This window comes from Pan troglodytes, chromosome 6 (genome assembly GCF_028858775.2).
Source record: "Pan troglodytes isolate AG18354 chromosome 6, NHGRI_mPanTro3-v2.0_pri, whole genome shotgun sequence".
Classification (NCBI taxonomy): Eukaryota; Metazoa; Chordata; class Mammalia; order Primates; family Hominidae; genus Pan; species Pan troglodytes.
The window spans coordinates 32,966,292-32,983,564 of NC_072404.2; the positions used below are offsets into that span (position 1 = coordinate 32,966,292).

Below are 17,273 nucleotides of genomic sequence, written 5' to 3' on the forward strand. Positions count from 1 at the left end.
TACTGGCCAGCCCAGCCCAGCTCCTCAGGGGCTTCTCCGCCGTCCCGCACATAGACACAAGGCCGGGAGCCTGGCTCCTCCGCCGGGTTTCCCAGCTTTTCTCGCCGCCAGGCAGCTGGCCTGTTTGGGAGAGCTTAGCTCCGCGGACTGGTTGTGGCAGGTCCCGCTCCTGAAAGCCAGCCAGAGGCAAAATTGGGGCTCTTTCTCACCACCCCAGCCCGCCCCTACCCAGAGACTCTACACAGGCTCCCCTGACCCAGAGAAGAAGGTGCAAAGAGCAGACCCGCAAAAAATAGAAAAGAATCAATATATTTTATTTGGCAAAAAGTTAAATATCATCTCAACACAACAATTTGGTCAGTAGGCCTTGAGGTAACTATTGCAAAATATACAGTGTAAGTTCAGTCTGATGGAAACCCCAGATTCATCAAGGATACAAATCTACAGTAGCCCAATGGCGGTTTCATAGTGTATAATTTATTATCAATAAAATTAACTCCGTTACAATCAGCATTCATTTCCTCCGATTAAAATTAAGCATAAACCCTAGGTAGTAACCTTCTGCACATATGTATAGCTCCGAATTTCCTCACTGTTCGTCTGGTGCAAAAACAATATTCAAGCTTGTCTGATTATGCATATTTTCTTTAATCATATAGATTATATATACAATAGACAAGACAGGACTATATAGATAATGGAGAGACTAAAATGCCCGCATTTTTAATGTGGAGAAAATGATGAATCTATGCATCCCCGAGAATACTTAAAAAATTTTTTTTTATTTCACTGGGAAATTCTTACAGCTACTTTACAATCATAGGTTAACAGCCTAGTTATACAGAAGACATATTCCACTACAGAGCTATACTCTATGCAACTGTTTTTTTCCCCTCATAAACAACCTGAGTTCAAATTGAATTCTATCTTCCACAATCACAATGGGTGCATCACCCAGTACACAGAAGTTTGAATCACAAAACATAATTACCACAATAAAACACAGTGTTCAAGTATCTTGGCAGAGCAATCTGCCGCACAAACAGCAAATTAAATTAACTACACAGACTAAAAACTATACAGCCTACCATCAACAGTTGTGCATTATAAAAAGGTAGTTTCTTTCCTTTTGTTTTAAGTCAGGAACAGGTAGATTTTTAAAAATATATATACAAGCTAACACACACAGCTATCAGCACTAATGCCCCCCCCCCAACTTTTCTTTTTTCTTATAGAAAATGGAAAGCTTACAATACCTCCTCCATCAAAGCGGCAGGCCTACGAGCCAGCCTGAACAGGGTTTGCCTTGGGGAAGATGTGGCCTGAGGTTTAGAGCCGCTTTGTGCCGGGATGGTGGAGGCTAGGGTGGGGGTGAGAGAAGGGAGAAGGCGGAAGGGGGACGGACAGTTCTTTCTTTTTCTCTCTAGCTCACCCTTTTTTCTAAATAAACCCAAATGGCATCACTCGTCTTTTGCTCGGTCTTTGTTGATTTTCTTCATTTTCATCCTGCGGTTCTGGAACCAGATCTTGACCTGCCTCTCGGTGAGGTTGAGCAGTCGAGCCACCTCGTACCTGCGGTCCCTGGTGAGGTACATGTTGAACAGAAACTCTTTCTCCAGTTCCAGGGTCTGGTGTTTTGTATAGGGGCAGCGCTTTTTCCGAGTGGAGCGCGCATGAAGCCAGTTGGCCGCTGGGTTATCTGCGGGGAAGAGAAACACTGGGTTTAGGAGCAGAAGACGCACATCCTGCTGGGGCAAAGGAGCCTCCTGCATGGGGTCTCTGGCCGAAGTGCAGAACTCTGCTGAACTGGTTAGGAAAGGCAGTCAGGCCTCGGACACAATGGAACCCTGGCAGACAGACGCACAGACAGTCACTTAAAATTGCACGCAGTAAAACTTTGGCTCGCCCTCCCCTCCGAGACCTTCCTTTCTCCTACTCTGTCCTCTTGTCCCCCTTCTCCTTCCTCCCACTCTCCGAACGCTGTATAGAATGAAATTTGGAAACAGGTCTCCTTGCCACGCAGAGGGAAAGCATGCTGCCTTGTGTTCTGTAGCAAGATTAGGATTCCTCTGTCCCGTTCACTGACTTAGTCTTTCTTTCCCAACCTGTCCCTCTACGCCCCCCACTCCTTATTTAACCTTCCTGGAAGGCCTTCGGAGCTGGGGCAAGCCGTCAGGGCGCCCTAAGGCCGCTGATCACGTCTGTGGCTTATTTGAATAATCTGGCATGGGGACCCTTGTGGCCCGGGTCGCCCGCAGCCTCATCTTGGCAGGATTTACGCCGCCACTGGCCGAAGGCAAGAAGTGGAAGGAATCGGCCGTCTCCCCCAGCGTCCCGGCTCCGGCTGCCCTGGCTGCCGCCGCTCACGGACCATCTAGTTGTACAAAAGGCTCTCTGGGCTGCACTGCTTTCGAAGAACGGCCCAAAGTATCTCGGTCCTGGGCCTGGGCAGCCAAGGAGAGGGGCGGCCAGTCTTGGATCGTCCCGAAGTGCCCGCCCCGCCCCCTCTCGCTGCAGCAGCCGCCTCCTCTCCCGTAGCCCTGCGGGCCGCTCTTCACTGCTCTCCAGACTTGGGGCCCTATCTGAGGCGTCCCAAACACCAACTTCTGGCTCCTGGCCCCAACTCGAGAGGCTTCCAGCGAGGACGAAGGCAGGCTCGAGAGAAACCTGGCGGGCCAGCAGATCCGGGAGGCCGGCGTGGAGGCGGCGGCGGATTTGAAGGGAGGAGACACTTACTGGGATCGATGGGGGGCTTGTCTCCGCCGCTCTCATTCTCAGCATTGTTTTCAGAGAAGGCGCCTTCGCTGGGTTGTTTTTCTCTATCAACTGGAGGAGAACCACAAGCATAGTCAGTCAGGGACAAAGTGTGAGTGTCAAGCGTGGGACAGTCACCCCTTCTGGCCGACAGCGGTTCAGGTTTAATGCCATAAGGCCGGCTGGAGGGCAAGCCCGCGAAGGAGAGCGCACCGGGCGTGGGCTCCAGCCAGGAGCGCATGTACCTGCCGTCCGGCGCCGCCGCCGCCACGGGCGCCTGGGGGTGCATGTAGGGGTGGTGGTGATGGTGGTGATACACCGCAGCGGGTACAGCGTTGGCGCCCGCCGCGTGCACTGGGTTCCACGAGGCGCCAAACACCGTCGCCTTGGACTGGAAGCTGCACGGGCTGAAGTCGGGGTGCTCGGCCAGCGTCGCCGCCTGCCGTGGGGGCTGGCCCAGGGTCCCCGGCGCATAGCGGCCAACGCTCAGCTCATCCGTGGCGTCGGCGCCCAGCAGGAACGAGTCCACGTAGTAGTTGCCCAGGGCCCCAGTGGTGGCCATCGCCCTGCCCAGCGCCTGGCCCGCCCGGCCCGACCCACGGAAATTATGAAACTGCAGATTTCATGTAACAACTTGGTGGCACCAGGGGGGGAAGTACAGTCACCTAATAAGTTGCCGGCGCCCGCGCCCCCATTGGCCGTGCGCGTCACGTGCCCGCCCAGCAGAACAATAACGCGTAAATCACTCCGCACGCTATTAATGGCCCGGTGTTTTGCAGTCATAATTTTTATAGCAAAAGCCATATGTTTTTATGTAAAGGGATCGTGCCGCTCTACGACGGGGTTTGTTTTAATTGTGGCCAACGACGATTAAAAGATCAAATCTAGCCTTGTCTCTGTACTCTCCCGTCTCCCCCCACCCCATACACACACTTCTTAAGCGGACTATTTTATATCACAATTAATCACGCCATCAAGAAGGCGCGGGTCCCGCGTGCGATTGCGGCCAGCGGAGCCCCTCACATAAAATTAGACAATAATTGAAGCCATAAAAAAGCAGCCAAATCGCATTGTCGCTCTACTGTATTTAAATCTATATTTATGATATTTCATAAGGAGTTATTGTTTCAGAAGCCACACAGGCTGGCGGGAAGTCGGGAACGACCAACAGATTCGTTTGCCTCGCCGTGGCTCCCAGCTGTAAAAATTTACGAGGACTTGGAAAGGTTAGACTGTTATGTTTGGTTGGCGAGCTCCCTGTAAATAATCCCTGCGGTCCCCGGGAGAGGCGAGTTTACCCGCGGCCGCCCTCGAAAAGTCCAATTCAACGCAGGATCCGTCCCAAACGGAGCCGCCGCTGGCCCTACCAGGGCACTCCAGGCAGGGACCGGCCGCTCAGGGAGTACCGCGGGTGTAGGTCCCCACAGCTACCCGCCTGGAGCGAGGGGCGCCCGGGCAACCCTTAAATTCGCCTTTGCTGCGAGGACGCCACGGAGGAGCTGGCCAGGAGGGAGCGGCCAGCCGCCCCCAGGGCGAAGGGTTTGAGGGCCTGGTTGGTTGTGCGGCGCGCTCGGTCCCCGGCCCTCGACCCCACGCACACGCGCGCCCAGCCCGCCTTTCTCATCAGCTGGCAATCAGGATTCCCAGGCGCAGGCGGCTGGCGACCCAGCCCTGTGCTCCAGCCTCAGAGGCTCTAACCATGAGCGCTGCAAGCCTGGTTGCGCTCCGTGAATCCCAGCTGGGGAAAAAACTCCAAGTGTCATGAATGGAAGGCAAATTCGGTTTGGGAAAAGGCAGCCTCGCCTAAGAGACCCCGCAGCTCCGGAACCTGGGAGGCCCGCACCGATGTGGCCTGTCCCGGGGCCGTGTGAGCCTTTCAGGGCTCCTTCCCCCCTTTCCAGCTGCTACTCCGGGCCTCGCCTTGGTTACCTACGGGGCCCGGCGACTCGGCGGAGAGGTACAAGGCCGAAAGAGAGGCAGCCACAGCTCAAGGCCAGGGCTGGAAATTAGAACGGGGAGGGGTAAAAGGGCATCGACTCCAGTCCCATTCCTGGGCCTGGCCACGTTGGGGAAGTTTATTTCTCACCCGTTGGGGGTAAATTAAAAGGTCGCCGCCACTCCGTTAATTGGAAGGAAACTCCCCCTGCCCCCAATTCCTAACAGAAAGCAGCGACTCCTAGAAAAGGGGTAATCAAATTCACGTGTGGATACTGTGCCTGCAACAGTGTGTTTTTCATTAGCCCACTTCCCTGGCGGCGAGGCTGGCGGCCTCGGGCGCTTCCATCTCTCTCTCTCTCTTTTGCCTTCATCCTCACCAGCAGTTCCAGTAATCCCCCCCTCAAACACCCTGACACACTTCCGGCTGGGACTCCCAAATACCAGCGAGGCTGCCAAGCCGCGCGGATACCGACTGGGTGCCCCTTCCTGCACCCGCGCCTGGAAGAGGGAAGTGGCCGACACAATGAACTCCGACATGGCCCCGTCCTGTCCGCCTCATCTCCCTCCGCCTAATATTTTCCCTGCCCCATAAATTCCTCTAGGTCATGCCCACCCCCACCACAGTCCACCGTGTCCTAAATACCCCGCAGTCCGCCAGGCCTCTGAGATTTTCATTTAAAAAATTAACCCTGGAGGAAACCCTGGCTTCCAATTTTAAGTGTCTGCAAATGGGCTGGGCATGTCTGGATGCCTTTTCCACGTTTTATGCCTGAGAAGACACTGATTATTTCAGTATTTTTTAAGTAAAAAAGCTGTTCCTTTAAACAGCCTTAGCCCCAAAATAAGAGACTTACTGAACAATTAGCAAGCGTTGAGTGTTAAGCAGATGTTACTGGGCCTAGAAAGGGGAGAAAAATCAGAAAACCAAATATTGTCTTCCTTCAGCCCAAAGGTTTGGAGCCAGAATAGTCTGACTTTTTTGTCTGCTTTTATTTTCGAAGTGAAAGAGATTGCATATGCATAAAGAAATAATAAATGAGTATAATTTAAAACGGCCCCTTCTCGACTGAGATTTCTGAAACTGTGATCTCTGAAATAAATCCAATGCCCTGGTCCAGAAAATGGCAGGGAGGAGTTGAAGGGAATGGGGTGTGTGGTCCTTTCAGACAGCAGGTCGGTGGCTGTGCAACGAAAGAGTTCCTGGGCCTCCAGTCCAGGCAGGGAAAGGAAACAGCTTTGTGGGCACGAATCTGTAACTGTGTGTGTTGGGAGTAGGGAGAGATAGTTTGTTTTCTGTTTTCTGTAGGGAAAATGGTCAGACTGGCTCCCATCTGTAGACTACAATTTGGAACGATGACTCAAGTTTATATCAATGGCTCTGGAATTTGGGATTCTTTTTGCCCATTTAAAACATACTGGCTCTTGGAAGGGTCCCCTTCTCCAGCACCCAGCTGCACAAAGGTGCTGTATGGAACATATTTTGTACCTAATGGAAGCCACTAGCAAGCAAGCAGTGAAGCTTTGCCCTAGCCAGTCTCCCTCAATGCGGTCAAACCCCAAGCTGTGACCGGCAGGCCGGGAAGAGCCAGCTAAGAGCTTCCCAGCGAATGGCCAGGCTCCAGCGAGGCTGGTTGGGCCTCAGCTCCAGTCCCCAGTGAGGCTGGCGAAGGCCTCCCTGCCCTCGATATGGGCACACAAAGCTGCAGCGAATGTCCCCTAATCAGATTTCCTAGTCAGCCGTTAGCGACAGGCGAAGAAACGCAAGGCTGCCGCCATCCGGTCGTGATCATAACCGAGGCCTTGTCTGCAGAGTAACACACCAGGCCCAAACCCACCGCCCTCGGCAGCCGCCCCACGCGGGCCCTTCCTCGGCAGACTTCCCAACCTCTACTTGAGCCGCAGAGGAAAGTGAGACCCCCTAGGCTCTTCTGAAGCCAGCTCTGGGCCCCTCTCCAAGGATGCTTTGGGAAGGAGATAAGGAGGTGAGATAGAATCTGGCAGAGACGGAAGATGAAAAAAAGACCAACAGAAGAAAAGAAAGCAGGAAGGAGCAAAGGAAAGAAGAAAAAAAGAAAGAGATAAAAGAGGAAGGGAAGACAGGGAAAAGAAGGAAGAAAAGAGAGGCGACTCCTAGCAGCGGCCGAGCTTACAGAGAGAAGGGTAAGTGACAAGGCCAGGATTCCAGCCTGCCCTATCCTTCCTAGTCCAGCCTGAGTCTCCACTGGAAGGAGGTTCTTTCCTGAGCTCACACCCGGGACTGGTGTGTGTGTGTGTGTGTGTGTGTGTGTGTGTGTGTGTGTGTGTGTGCCAGCCTTACAAGAGAATGGCAGGAGGTCCCTGGGCAGGCGCAGGCCTCCAGTGGGAGGCTCAGGATGGAAGCGCGCGCCCCTGACCTTGAATGGCCCAAAGCCCAGAATTCCTACCACGCCCCCGGCGTCCGCGAAGGAGCAGCCAACCTAACCCTACCTGCTGTGACCAGGTGGAGGTGTGTGGTGGAAGGGGAAAGCCGGCCGGCTGGCAAAGCGCTGCGGAGAAAGACACGAGGCTCCTGCGCAGGGAAAGCCGAGGTTGCCACCGCAGGCCTGGCACGACCAGGGCCGTGATGCCCCGCCCGGCCCGACCCCCGCGCGCAGAGGTACCTGGAGACGATTTCAACTGAAGTAATGAAGGCAGTGTCGTGCTGTCGAGAGAAAGGTGGATCCCAACAACAGGAAACTACCTAAATCACCGACCAGTTCTGGTGCTGCCCGCGAAGGGCTGCCTCGCCCGCCGCCGCCGCCGCCTCCGCCGCTGCCGCCGCCGCCGCCGCCGCCGCCAAGGAGAGAACCCTGCCATCGCGCCTGGCCCGGCCCAGCCCAGCCCCTAGGCAACCTGCGCCCGCCAGTGCAACAGAGTGCCCCAGGCGGCCGCAAATGTGTCAAGGAAGGGGAAGCCACAGGCCCCAGTAAGGTATTCCTGGGAGGGAGAGGGAGGAAAAGAGAGGGAGGAAAGGCAGGGAGAGAGGAATAAAGGCGGGGAGCAGGCGAGACGAGAGCAGCTCCGAGAAGCAGTGTGCGCGCTGCTTTCCCAAATCTTGCAGCCCAGCGAGCCGGCGCCAAGCGGCGGTAGCCGTGGAAGGCTCGAAAGCGCCAGGGACGGTACAGATCCCGGCTCCCTGTCTGGCCCTGGCCTCCCGCCTCTCGCTCTCCCCCTCTCCCTCCTAGCTGCCCGCCCGCCGGGGCGCGCGCTCCTGCGCCCCCTCCCCTTAGCCCCCCCGCCAACTCTGGCAAGCAGGAAACGCGTGGCCCTAAGGAGGGCCGCCAGGTGGGGGAGGCCGTACTGGGGGTGGGGGAGGCCCCCATGCAGTCCAGCCCGGGTCCACCTAACCGCTGCCTCCAGCGGCTAGAGATGCGCTGTGGGCCAGGCCTGCTCCCCGATTCAGATTGAGGGTCATCTGAGACCCAGACACCCGCAAAATAACCGGCCTCTGCAAGCCTCCCTGGGGCTCCCGAAAGAAATCCTGTTTGGCTTCCTCTGTCTATGCAGCTCCCCTCTCAACTGAAATCACTGGTCCAAGACAGCCACAATCCAGATATACTAGCAAGCCATAAAACTGAACAAAAGCCGACAAACCTTACGGCACCAGGGCTATAGGGCCCAGACAAATTACGACCGTCTAGGTAATATTTAAATAGATGCCTAAAGTAATTGCAGGGGCTCGGGTTAGTCCTTCTGTTGTAAAAGTGGTGAACGGGATAAAGTGGAAGGTGAAGATAAGAAGTCAAAAAAGAGGTAAAATTAAAAAGCTTCATTCCACAGCTTTTATTCTATAAGAACATAAACATCGTCTTTTTCCACGCACAGCAGCAATACAATATTAATTTATTCTGATTTAAGATTAGAAGTAAATAGAGCTAGAACTAACATTTATAATAACGATAGAATGCATTTGCTTAAAACAAGATTGGCAATTCTTCATAATAATAGACATTTATACAGATTTGTATTTATAGTTTTTTTCTTTTTCTGCATCTACAGGTTTGACCCTTTTATGCATGTAACTTCACAGTATAAAGGAAATCCAAACAATGTCTCCCTTCTCTAGTTTATTCTGCTTACCCCAGTCCTCCTAGGCTTCTGTGAATTTCAGAAAGCAAAAACAAAACAAAAAAAAACCTTTTTGTTCAAGGCGATTTAAAAAAACAACTTCACAAGATAGGGAGAATTGTGGTGTGCTTGTCACATGTTACCAGTGGTAACAATTTTAATGACAAAAAAATCCACTAATTCCAAATGCATAAACAAAACTACATTATTTATCTACAGCCAGAAGGATATGGAAATTTAGAGGTAAATGAAACATTTTAGTCAGGCAATGTAAGACCTTACAGAAACTGGAAGAGAAGTCCCCTTCTCTTGGTAATTCTTTTTTTTCTTTTTAAAGCTGGGATATCTTACAGAGGAAGGAAAAATTAACCTTTTTTACTTTCTTTCTCACTTTTTAAATCAGCCAAAGTCAAGCCCGTTTGCCAACCTGCATGTCCATGCCTGTAAGCCCTTCTCTTGGCCAAGGAAGAAAGGAAGAAAGAAAAAAGAAACCCAGGGGCCTGTATCCCCTGATTAAACACAGCACAGCACTCCAGGCAGACATGCCCGGTGGCGGCTCCTTTGCACCATTGACCTCAGGCCAGACACCTCAGCGCCAACAATGGGACCTCGGCCTTCCGGCTAGGTTTGCCCCAGGCTGGGCAGGAAACCAGCTCGGCCGAAGACAGGGGCCATTTCGAGCAGTGGGACCCCAAGACAGCAAACCCAGCCCAGTCACGACTTGACACTTAGGACAATATCTATCTCTATAGAATTTTAGCACGATATGGCTTTTTCCCCCAGAAAACAACAAATAAACCAGCACCAAGCAAACACAAAGAAACAAAAAGTCAGAACAAACCAGCCCTGCACAGATGTAACGGCCCAGGAGATGGCGAGTGTGGGAGGGAGGAACAGGGCTCCAGCACAGGTGCGAGTTCCTGGGCAGAGGCTGAAGACAGAGGGAGGGGACCAGCGCTCGGGAAGTGAAAAAACCGCGTCGCCTGGAGATTCATCAGGAAAAATTAAAGTTGGCTGTGAGCTCCCGGATCCGGTTTTCTCGATTCATTTTCTTCAGTTTCATCCTGCGGTTCTGAAACCAGATTTTCACTTGTCTGTCCGTGAGGTGGACGCTGCGGCTAATCTCTAGGCGCCGCTCTCGAGTAAGGTACATGTTGAACAGAAACTCCTTCTCCAGCTCCAGTGTCTGGTGCTTCGTGTAGGGGCAGCGCTTCTTCCGACCACTCTTTGCCGTGAGCCAGTTGGCTGCGTTTTCACCTTTGGAATTGCCTGGCATGTAAGAGAATAAAGAGGGGATGATTAAGTCGAGGCCACACGGGCTGCCCGCGGGGGTGAATTGCCTCCGTTTCTCCCATAAGAGAGATGTCCCAAGTCGCAGAGAAGAGAGTCGTGACCCCGTTTTTGGCTTGCTGAGAGCAAGCAGTTCCTCCAAAAGTCATGACAAAAATTGAGTGGGCCTTCAATCTACATGACCCTTCCAATTTACATTTCCCCCACTTTTCCAAACACCTGTTTTAGCGCTAAGCCGTAGATGCTTGCAGAAGGAAAGGCCTGGGAGGGCAGGCTGTACATCTTGAACTTAACGCTTTTCTTTGCCTCTTGCCATATGGCAGACAAGCATTTCCTGTAGCCCCCAGGCTAGGAGCGCGGGGTGCTTACTTGGAAGATGGGCCAGGCAGCTTGGCTGTCTCACCCCAGGGCCCTGATTGCCCAAGTCTCGATAAGGGGAGAAAGAAGGGCATCATTGGTCCAATGGGGAAGGCAGGAAAAACCGATTCGGGGGTCAAGGGCCCTCCCTCAAGTTTCTCCAGGAGCCAGGGATAGATAGCTGGGCGATTCCGAGGTCCAGGGGAAGGGAAATGGCCCTTCTCTGGCTCTCAGCTCAGGGCCCCCCGCTTCCAGGCCGGATTTGCCTTTTCTTCTTCCCGCAACGAAGATTCCCGCCCCTCAGCAACTTTGAAAAAAGCATGGGGGATCGTAAACTCGAACTTCGCCGGTTAATGGGCTTATTTATTGGCGCTGGCGGCTGCTTATTTTGGATGCCTTACAAACATCCGCGCTATCTGCGGGCGAGCTACTTTCCCTCCCTCCCCCTCCCCCCGCGTGGGCCGCGCCGCGCAGGCTGGGCAGGGACCAGGGCTCTGGGTGCTCCCGGCCACAGGAAAGAGCGCACAGGAGGGGGCCTGCTCGCTGGTGTCCTCGTCCCTAGTCAGGGGGAGCTGAGGCCAGCGCCGAGGACGTCTTGCTGTGGGGCGCTAAGCCGGACATGAATTTTACTGCGTCCCCACGCCCAAATATTAAAAAGCAAGTTCACAAGGTCAGCCTGCCTGCAGCTTGGGCCAAGGCCGGCCGGCTGCTGCGCGGGCTCCTAGTTTTCTGATCCTTCTCCTCCTTGTGTCTGCCTGTCTGCCCGCCTGACTGCAGCCCTCTGCAGCCCTGCTTACCCAGGGAGTCCTTCTCCGGCGAGGCTTTGCTGCTCTCGGAAGGGGCCGGGGAGAGCTCCTCCGCGGCCGAGGACGACGCGTGCGCCTCCTCGTCGCCCTGCGAGCCCCCGCCGCTGCCGCAAGCCAGCGTGGGGGGCGGCGGCGAATCGAGGGCTCGCTCCTTCCGGGCCGCATCGGCCGAGCCGGAGGCTAGCGCGGGCGGGGGATCGAAACCGCGCCCCGGGGGCTGCGCGGGGAACGGGCCAGCCCCGAGTTGCTGCGCGCCGCCGCCGCCGCTGCCATAGCCCTTGGCCGTGCCGTAGGCCTGAGAAAGGCGGAAGTAGCCAGGCACTGGCACCCCGCTGGAGGTGCCCAGGGCGCAGCCGTCGGGCGGCGGGCCCCGCGGGAAGGGAGCCAGTTCGGCAGCGGTGGCCGAGACTTTGGGGCATTTGTCCGCCGAGTCGTAGAGGCAGTAGGAGCTCTCTTCTTTGATGTTCTGCGCGAAAGAGCACGAGGTGGCCTGCGGCGCGGGCTGGGGTGGTTGCGGCGGGGGCGGCGGCTGCTGCTGGGGCGGCGGCGGCGGCCCGTCAGGCGGCTCCATCCGGCAAGACCGGGGCGCGTCTAGCCACAGGTCTATGGGCGAGGGCCCGTAGCCGTGCGCCCCGGGACCTAGACCCCCGCCACCGCCACCGCTGCCCGGCGACGCTGCCTCATTGCGCTTGCCGCCCAGCGTGGGGAAGAGCCCGCAGCTCTGCAGCCCGTAGGGCAGGTCGGCGGCGGACGGCAGGTAGACCCCGCTGTGGGCGTAGTAACCGCCACCGCCGCCGCCCCCCGCGCCACCACCACCGCCGCCTGCCTCGCCTCTGCCCGAGCTGATGAGCGAGTCGACCAAAAAAGAGTTCGCGGCGGGGCTCTCCGAGCATGACATTGTTGTGGGATAATTTGGCGAAGGGAGCAGATAGCCCTTTCTGGCTGACATTTCTTGTGCAAAACATGCTGAATACGATTAGCAATCCCCCCGCACCGCGGCGGGCGCCCGCAGCCAATCCCGAGCCAGAGTTTCCGCGCGACCACTCCCAGTTTGGTTTCGTAGGCGCGGGGCCGCTCTCCGAGGGCGCCCTCAGAGCCCGCGATTGATATAAATATGTAATCTGTATTGATGGGCCAGGAGACGCACGCCCGACACCTTGGCCCGAAGGCCAGGAGCTGTGGGGGCTGCCCCAACGTGGCTGGTGGGGGGCCTGGCCATTGGGCTCGCCCCGCCCCTACCCGGACGGGGTCCCTTAGAAGCGCCCTTGGGCCCCGCGCAGTTAACAAGTGGGGTGTTTATGGTGCGCGCCCAGTCTGCCTTGGGTGCTCACCATCCCTGTCGCAGAAGCTGCCACTAGTCCCCGGTGTACTCTAACCACTGAAGGGGCCGTGTCGGGGACTCACGCGCTTCCCATTCAGCTCTGGAACTGGAGCTGGCCCCTTGTCTGAATTCTGCCTCCCCAAAAGTGGCGAACCTGGCCCTATGGCCGTCAGGATCCTCAGAGTGTCAGGAGCCCAGAGTGAACTGGAAGCTGACTTGCCTCTACTTCCAGTATCCACAGATTTTTCCCCATAATGCAGTGGTTGTTCCCTAGCCCCTAACCCCCAACACTTTTCTCCCCTAGTCCGTTGATCCAGTTAGGATCTTCTCCTCTGGTGTTGTGCTCACCTGGCTTGCCTTCTCTACAACTCCTGTCAGTGGACTTTGGTGGGCTGGCGGGACTGGGGGTGGGAAGCGGCTGCCAGCCTTGATGGAAAGACGGCCCCACTCCCACTCCCAAGGCCAGAGCCAGATCCAAGCATCCCCTCATCACCTAGGGAAGACTCTAAGCCCACAGTCATTTCGGGGAAGTAAAATGCTGGCCTTGGGGTCCTTGGCTGGCCCAAAGTGAGAGACTTGGAGGGGTGTGCCCGGTGTACACCTCCGCTGCTTTATGTTCCTGCTCTCCTGTTAGCTTTGGCACTCATATGCTCCCGGAGGCTACAACAAGAACCAGTGTCACTACACTCCTACCTCTCTGTCCCCTCCCCTCTTCCCCTCCCTCCCATACCCTCAGCTAGGGCAGTCCTTGCTCCTGCAGTGTGTGCATTTTAACGAGGCCTCGGTGAGGAAATCCTTTCCCTGCAAGGCCGGGCTGGGCTCATGGTCCTGTTATAAGAGCATGTGGAGGTCAGGCCCTTTGCTCAGCAGGCTCAGGGGCTCTGTTTTAGCCAACTGGAAATGGCCGGCCTGGGGTGCTAGCCCCCAAGTGTGAGCCTCATGCTAGTCTCAGGAAATGCAACCTTTTCCGGCCAGATCCAGTGGAGCCCGGGAGGTCGCTGCCTTGCCCCTGGCCTGTGGGCTTCAGGTCTCCAGGATACTCTAGGCCTGCCCGCCCCTCCGGCCCCAGTCGGAGCTGGCATTACTGAACGCCGGCATCCCAGGAAATAGACCGCTCAGGCCGCTGCCTTCAGCTGGGAAAGACTCTTGCATCCGGGTCATACGCGGCACTTTGCCTCCTTCCTCCCAGTGTGAATCCAGCCCAAGGTGGAAGAGGAGCCTGAGAGGACCCTGAAAGCGCGGAGAGAGCTGGCTAGGTAGAGCTCCAGCTCTGGCTTCTGAGATTCAAGCAGCTGCGGTCGCTGCGGGCGGTGGCTGCTCCGAGCTCCGGGCCCAGAAGGCCGCTCCACTGCTAGCGCGGCGCTCCAGCCACTTCAACCTCGGCGCCCCACGGTGACCCGGCCTTGAGGACTGAGCATCAGGGTGCGGAGGAGGAGGATGGAGAGAAAAAGAGAGAGATAGAAGGAGAGACGGACAGAGGGAGAGAAAAGAGAGAGAAACAGGAGGGGAGAGAGAATAAGAAAGCCAGTTCTCTCCAGCTTGACAGGGTCTTGAAGCTGCAGCAGCGGCTTTAGAGGGATCAAGACAGGGTCTGTGCCAAGAGATCATTAACTCTCCTTCGCTCTTCGCATGCTCCTGCGCCCAAGGCCAAGGCAAATTCTCTACCCTCTAGGCCCACGAGACGGACGAACCTGAGTGCAGAAAAGCTTCAGAGCACCGCAGCCAGTGGCCCTATCTTTAGCTTCCCGGATCTACCTGGTCCTTACCCTGCTCACCAGAAGGGTGGAACTGGCTGGGACTGTTGCCCTTAGCAATGCCACCTGGAAATGCCACAGAGCTGGGGGCTGCCTAGGAAGGAAGCTTTGCTTTTCAGCACTGCCCATGCCTCTCAGAAAAGCTGTGTCATTTGGCAAGTGGGTCCCAAGACCTTCGAGGTTTCCTCATGGATAATGAGCCGTAGCAGGTCAGTGGGCCAGGACCTGGGCCTAGAGTCATGCCTCTCCAGGCTAAATGCAGAAAGCAACTTCCCAGGCCGACATCTGGGAAGGTCCAGTATATATTTGAGATAGTGGAGGCTATACAAATAAAGTAAAAGACAATGATCTTAACCTATCTTTCCTAACCTTTTAGGGAGTCAGGACCCTTCTGGAAAATCCAAGTAAGTTTTGACTCATTCTGTGAAAAATGCATATCTGTATATTCCCACAATTTGATCCATCATTTCGAAGGAGTTCACACACCCCTCAGTCTTTTCCTTGGGTCTTCCAGAGTCCCCCAGTGTCCTGGGACTTGGGGGCCCTGCCAATTTGGCTGGCAAGACGAGCTGGGTGCCCTGCAGCAGACAGCTCAGGTCAGGGCCCTGTAGGGCAGCCAAATGGGCTTCTAGGCTGGATAGAATCCAGGGACCTGCGCGTGCCAACCAAGGTTACAAAAGTCAGTTTGTATTGCATCTGCTACAAAAGGCTGCCCCAGCCGAAGAGTAGAGGAGCTGGAAGGCCTGCTATGGGCCTCGCAAGCCGTGGCATTGGCACTTGGGTCTTCAGTGACCTTTCTGTGGGGAGCCAGATGTGTTTCTTTAGCATGACTTTTTCCCCCTTGTAATAAACCAAATGGGATGTTGGGCTTGAGCTCCTTCTGGCTTTTAAAAAGAGTGTGTAAGCTCATGTATGGCAGCCCCTCTCTGGCCCAGGACTGCCTTCCAACTCCCACCAGGGCTTGCTGAGCGGGAAACGCAGCGAGACACTGCCGGTGAGCTGGCCGGCTGCAGGCGGGCCGGCTGCTGCTGGTTCAAATGAGAGGATACTAACGCAGCAGAAGCTCAAGTTAAACGCCTCCTTGGCCTCTCAGTTGGTCTCCTAGCCCCCAGCATCCCTGACCGACCTCCAAGGCTCCCATGCTCTCTAGACTTTAACACTGGAGTGTTAGGTTTCTCAATAAAATATTCCATTTATTGAGCGCCTCGGCTTTCCTGAGATTCCCCACCCCAAGAGATGAAGAAAGCGATTCAGTTGTAGTGTGGGTCGGCTTCCAAGCACTTTTCCTCCCTCGTGCTCATTTGCCTTCTTTCTTTTTTGCCATTCTTCCCAGCTACTAAATTTCTCCCTCTCCCTCAGGGTAACTTTGACCTAAATCTTCAGTGTCTGCTTGCCTCAACCAGGCCTTATGCAGCGGTTACACAGTCACCTCCAGAGCCCATGTTTTATTTAGGAGGAAATATTGCCCATTTCTACCTGGGTAATAACCCGCCAGCCCTATGGGGCCAAAGTAAACACCAGGCCCATGGATTAAGGCCTTCGGCAAGGATTAGGCTGCAGTTCACTAGGTACTCCTTCTGAGTAGGCCCTTGTAAGCAGTGAGAAATAAACTATTATGAAAAACAAGTTGCTAATGAAAAGATACCAGGTCCTGAGATCGAAACTGCTAGTAAACAATTTGTATCTGGAGGGCACTCTCAATGCTTTCAAGGCTCTGAATTATCCAGCGGTGGAGTTGGGCTGCAGTCCCACAGAGGAAAAATAAAGGCTGCTTTTACATATCTGGCTTTAGCAAAAAAAGAAAAAAAATCAGAGCTTCTCATATCCACGCATTTATGCATAGTTAGAAATTTTTTCCACAAGCAATGATGTTCTTTTCCCATTCATCTTTAAGAATGTCAACATTTTCAGGGATATTTGATGTGTCTGTTTTGAATCTATCAGGTGCAATCTATTACTAAACAACATACTTTTAAAGTTTTCTAAATCCAACCATTAAGATGGCCCTTCCCCTGTTAGGGAAGTGTTGGGGCCTTTTCACACACCCTTTGAATTGCAATATTCTTAGATTTGTTCATAATAAACAGCCTCTGGCCTTAGAACTGGAGGCGGCTCTGGCATTGTAGGGAGGGCTCCCGCTGCAGAGAGCAGCTCACTGGGTGAGCGCTCATTTCTTGCCTTGTTGCTTTGCTCCGGCATAGTTTGGGAGCCAGCCTTCAACAAAGACTAGTAACTATGATAGGCAAAATTTACGCAACAAACAGGCAGTGCCTACTTTCTCTGGGATTCACCCCACTCACCACGCACTGTATATTTGGGAAAAGAAAAAGATGTGGGAAACTAATGGAAAAATAGTAGAAAAAATTAAATATAGGAGAAAGAGGGAATTTGAATCGATCCTCCAAAATGTAATGGAATTTTTTCATTTAAAATGTGTTTGATGACAACCCCGATGGAGTGATTGCTCCGTCAAAATTTATCCTCGGTTCCAGCTTTTTAAAAAAGTATTAGTATTTACCAATACATTTTTGCATATTTGCAAAATATCTTCTACAAAAGATCTAATTTTCATACGTAAGAAGTTGCTGCGAAATTGCAGCTGGGTTTATAACAGCGTACTCCAAGTATGCAACACAGAGACTTGTCTGGCACTCTCAAAAATCACGTGCGACTTCTCCGAATTGGCCTTTTTCGGAACAAAGGTTTTCTCCAAGCTGCCGGGCAGACATAGAGATGCACCTAGTAGGAAACCAGTGACCTCCAGGACTTCTGCCCCTGGGAATAAGCTCGCCTTAGCGGCCGCAGACTTCTACCACCCCATTGTTTAGAATGGAAACTTTGTTTTCCTCAACCCGCGATCACCTTTTTTTTTTTTTTTTTTTTTTTTTTTTGCCCTCCACAACCCCCTATCGCAGCACAGCTGGAACACTTTCGCCTAGATGCCTCTCATCCCTAGCCCATTCTATT

The 17,273-nt window shown here is 54.2% G+C and overlaps 2 protein-coding genes, 1 long non-coding RNA gene and 1 other non-coding gene across 4 annotated transcripts; 1 reads left to right on the plus strand and 3 right to left on the minus strand.

Moving 5' to 3' along the window:
- Positions 1 to 293: 293 nt before the first annotated feature.
- HOXA9 (homeobox A9) lies at positions 294 to 3,407 on the minus strand. Its single transcript, XM_001162954.8, has 2 exons — positions 2,737 to 3,407; positions 294 to 1,699 (listed from the first exon to the last, which is right to left on the minus strand). The coding sequence occupies exons 1-2, from the start codon at positions 3,314 to 3,316 to the stop codon at positions 1,461 to 1,463; spliced, it is 819 nt and encodes a 272-aa protein (XP_001162954.1). The 5' UTR covers positions 3,317 to 3,407; the 3' UTR covers positions 294 to 1,460.
- Positions 3,408 to 6,414: 3,007 nt separating this feature from the next.
- Positions 6,415 to 9,807, plus strand: LOC129144536 (uncharacterized). The gene is made up of 3 exons (XR_008548960.2): positions 6,415 to 6,852; positions 7,172 to 7,641; positions 9,182 to 9,807. It is a non-coding gene; the product is annotated as an uncharacterized LOC129144536 (long non-coding RNA).
- On the minus strand, positions 7,346 to 7,428 carry MIR196B (microRNA mir-196b). The gene has a single exon (NR_035703.1). It is a non-coding gene; the product is annotated as a microRNA mir-196b (primary transcript).
- HOXA10 (homeobox A10) lies at positions 8,479 to 12,273 on the minus strand. The gene is made up of 2 exons (XM_016945573.4): positions 11,223 to 12,273; positions 8,479 to 10,047 (listed from the first exon to the last, which is right to left on the minus strand). The coding sequence occupies exons 1-2, from the start codon at positions 12,178 to 12,180 to the stop codon at positions 9,773 to 9,775; spliced, it is 1,233 nt and encodes a 410-aa protein (XP_016801062.1). The 5' UTR covers positions 12,181 to 12,273; the 3' UTR covers positions 8,479 to 9,772.
- Positions 12,274 to 17,273: the final 5,000 nt, after the last annotated feature.

Coding starts and splice junctions, on each gene's coding strand:
- HOXA9 (XM_001162954.8), bottom strand. CDS start 3,316: ATGGCCACCACTGGGGCCCTGGGCAACTACTACGTGGACTCGTTCCTG. Junction 1,700..2,736: donor CAAGCCCCCCATCGATCCCA/GTAAGTGTCTCC, acceptor TCTTCCCCGCAG/ATAACCCAGCGGCCAACTGG.
- HOXA10 (XM_016945573.4), bottom strand. CDS start 12,180: ATGTCAGCCAGAAAGGGCTATCTGCTCCCTTCGCCAAATTATCCCACA. Junction 10,048..11,222: donor GCCGGAGAAGGACTCCCTGG/GTAAGCAGGGCT, acceptor CTTACATGCCAG/GCAATTCCAAAGGTGAAAAC.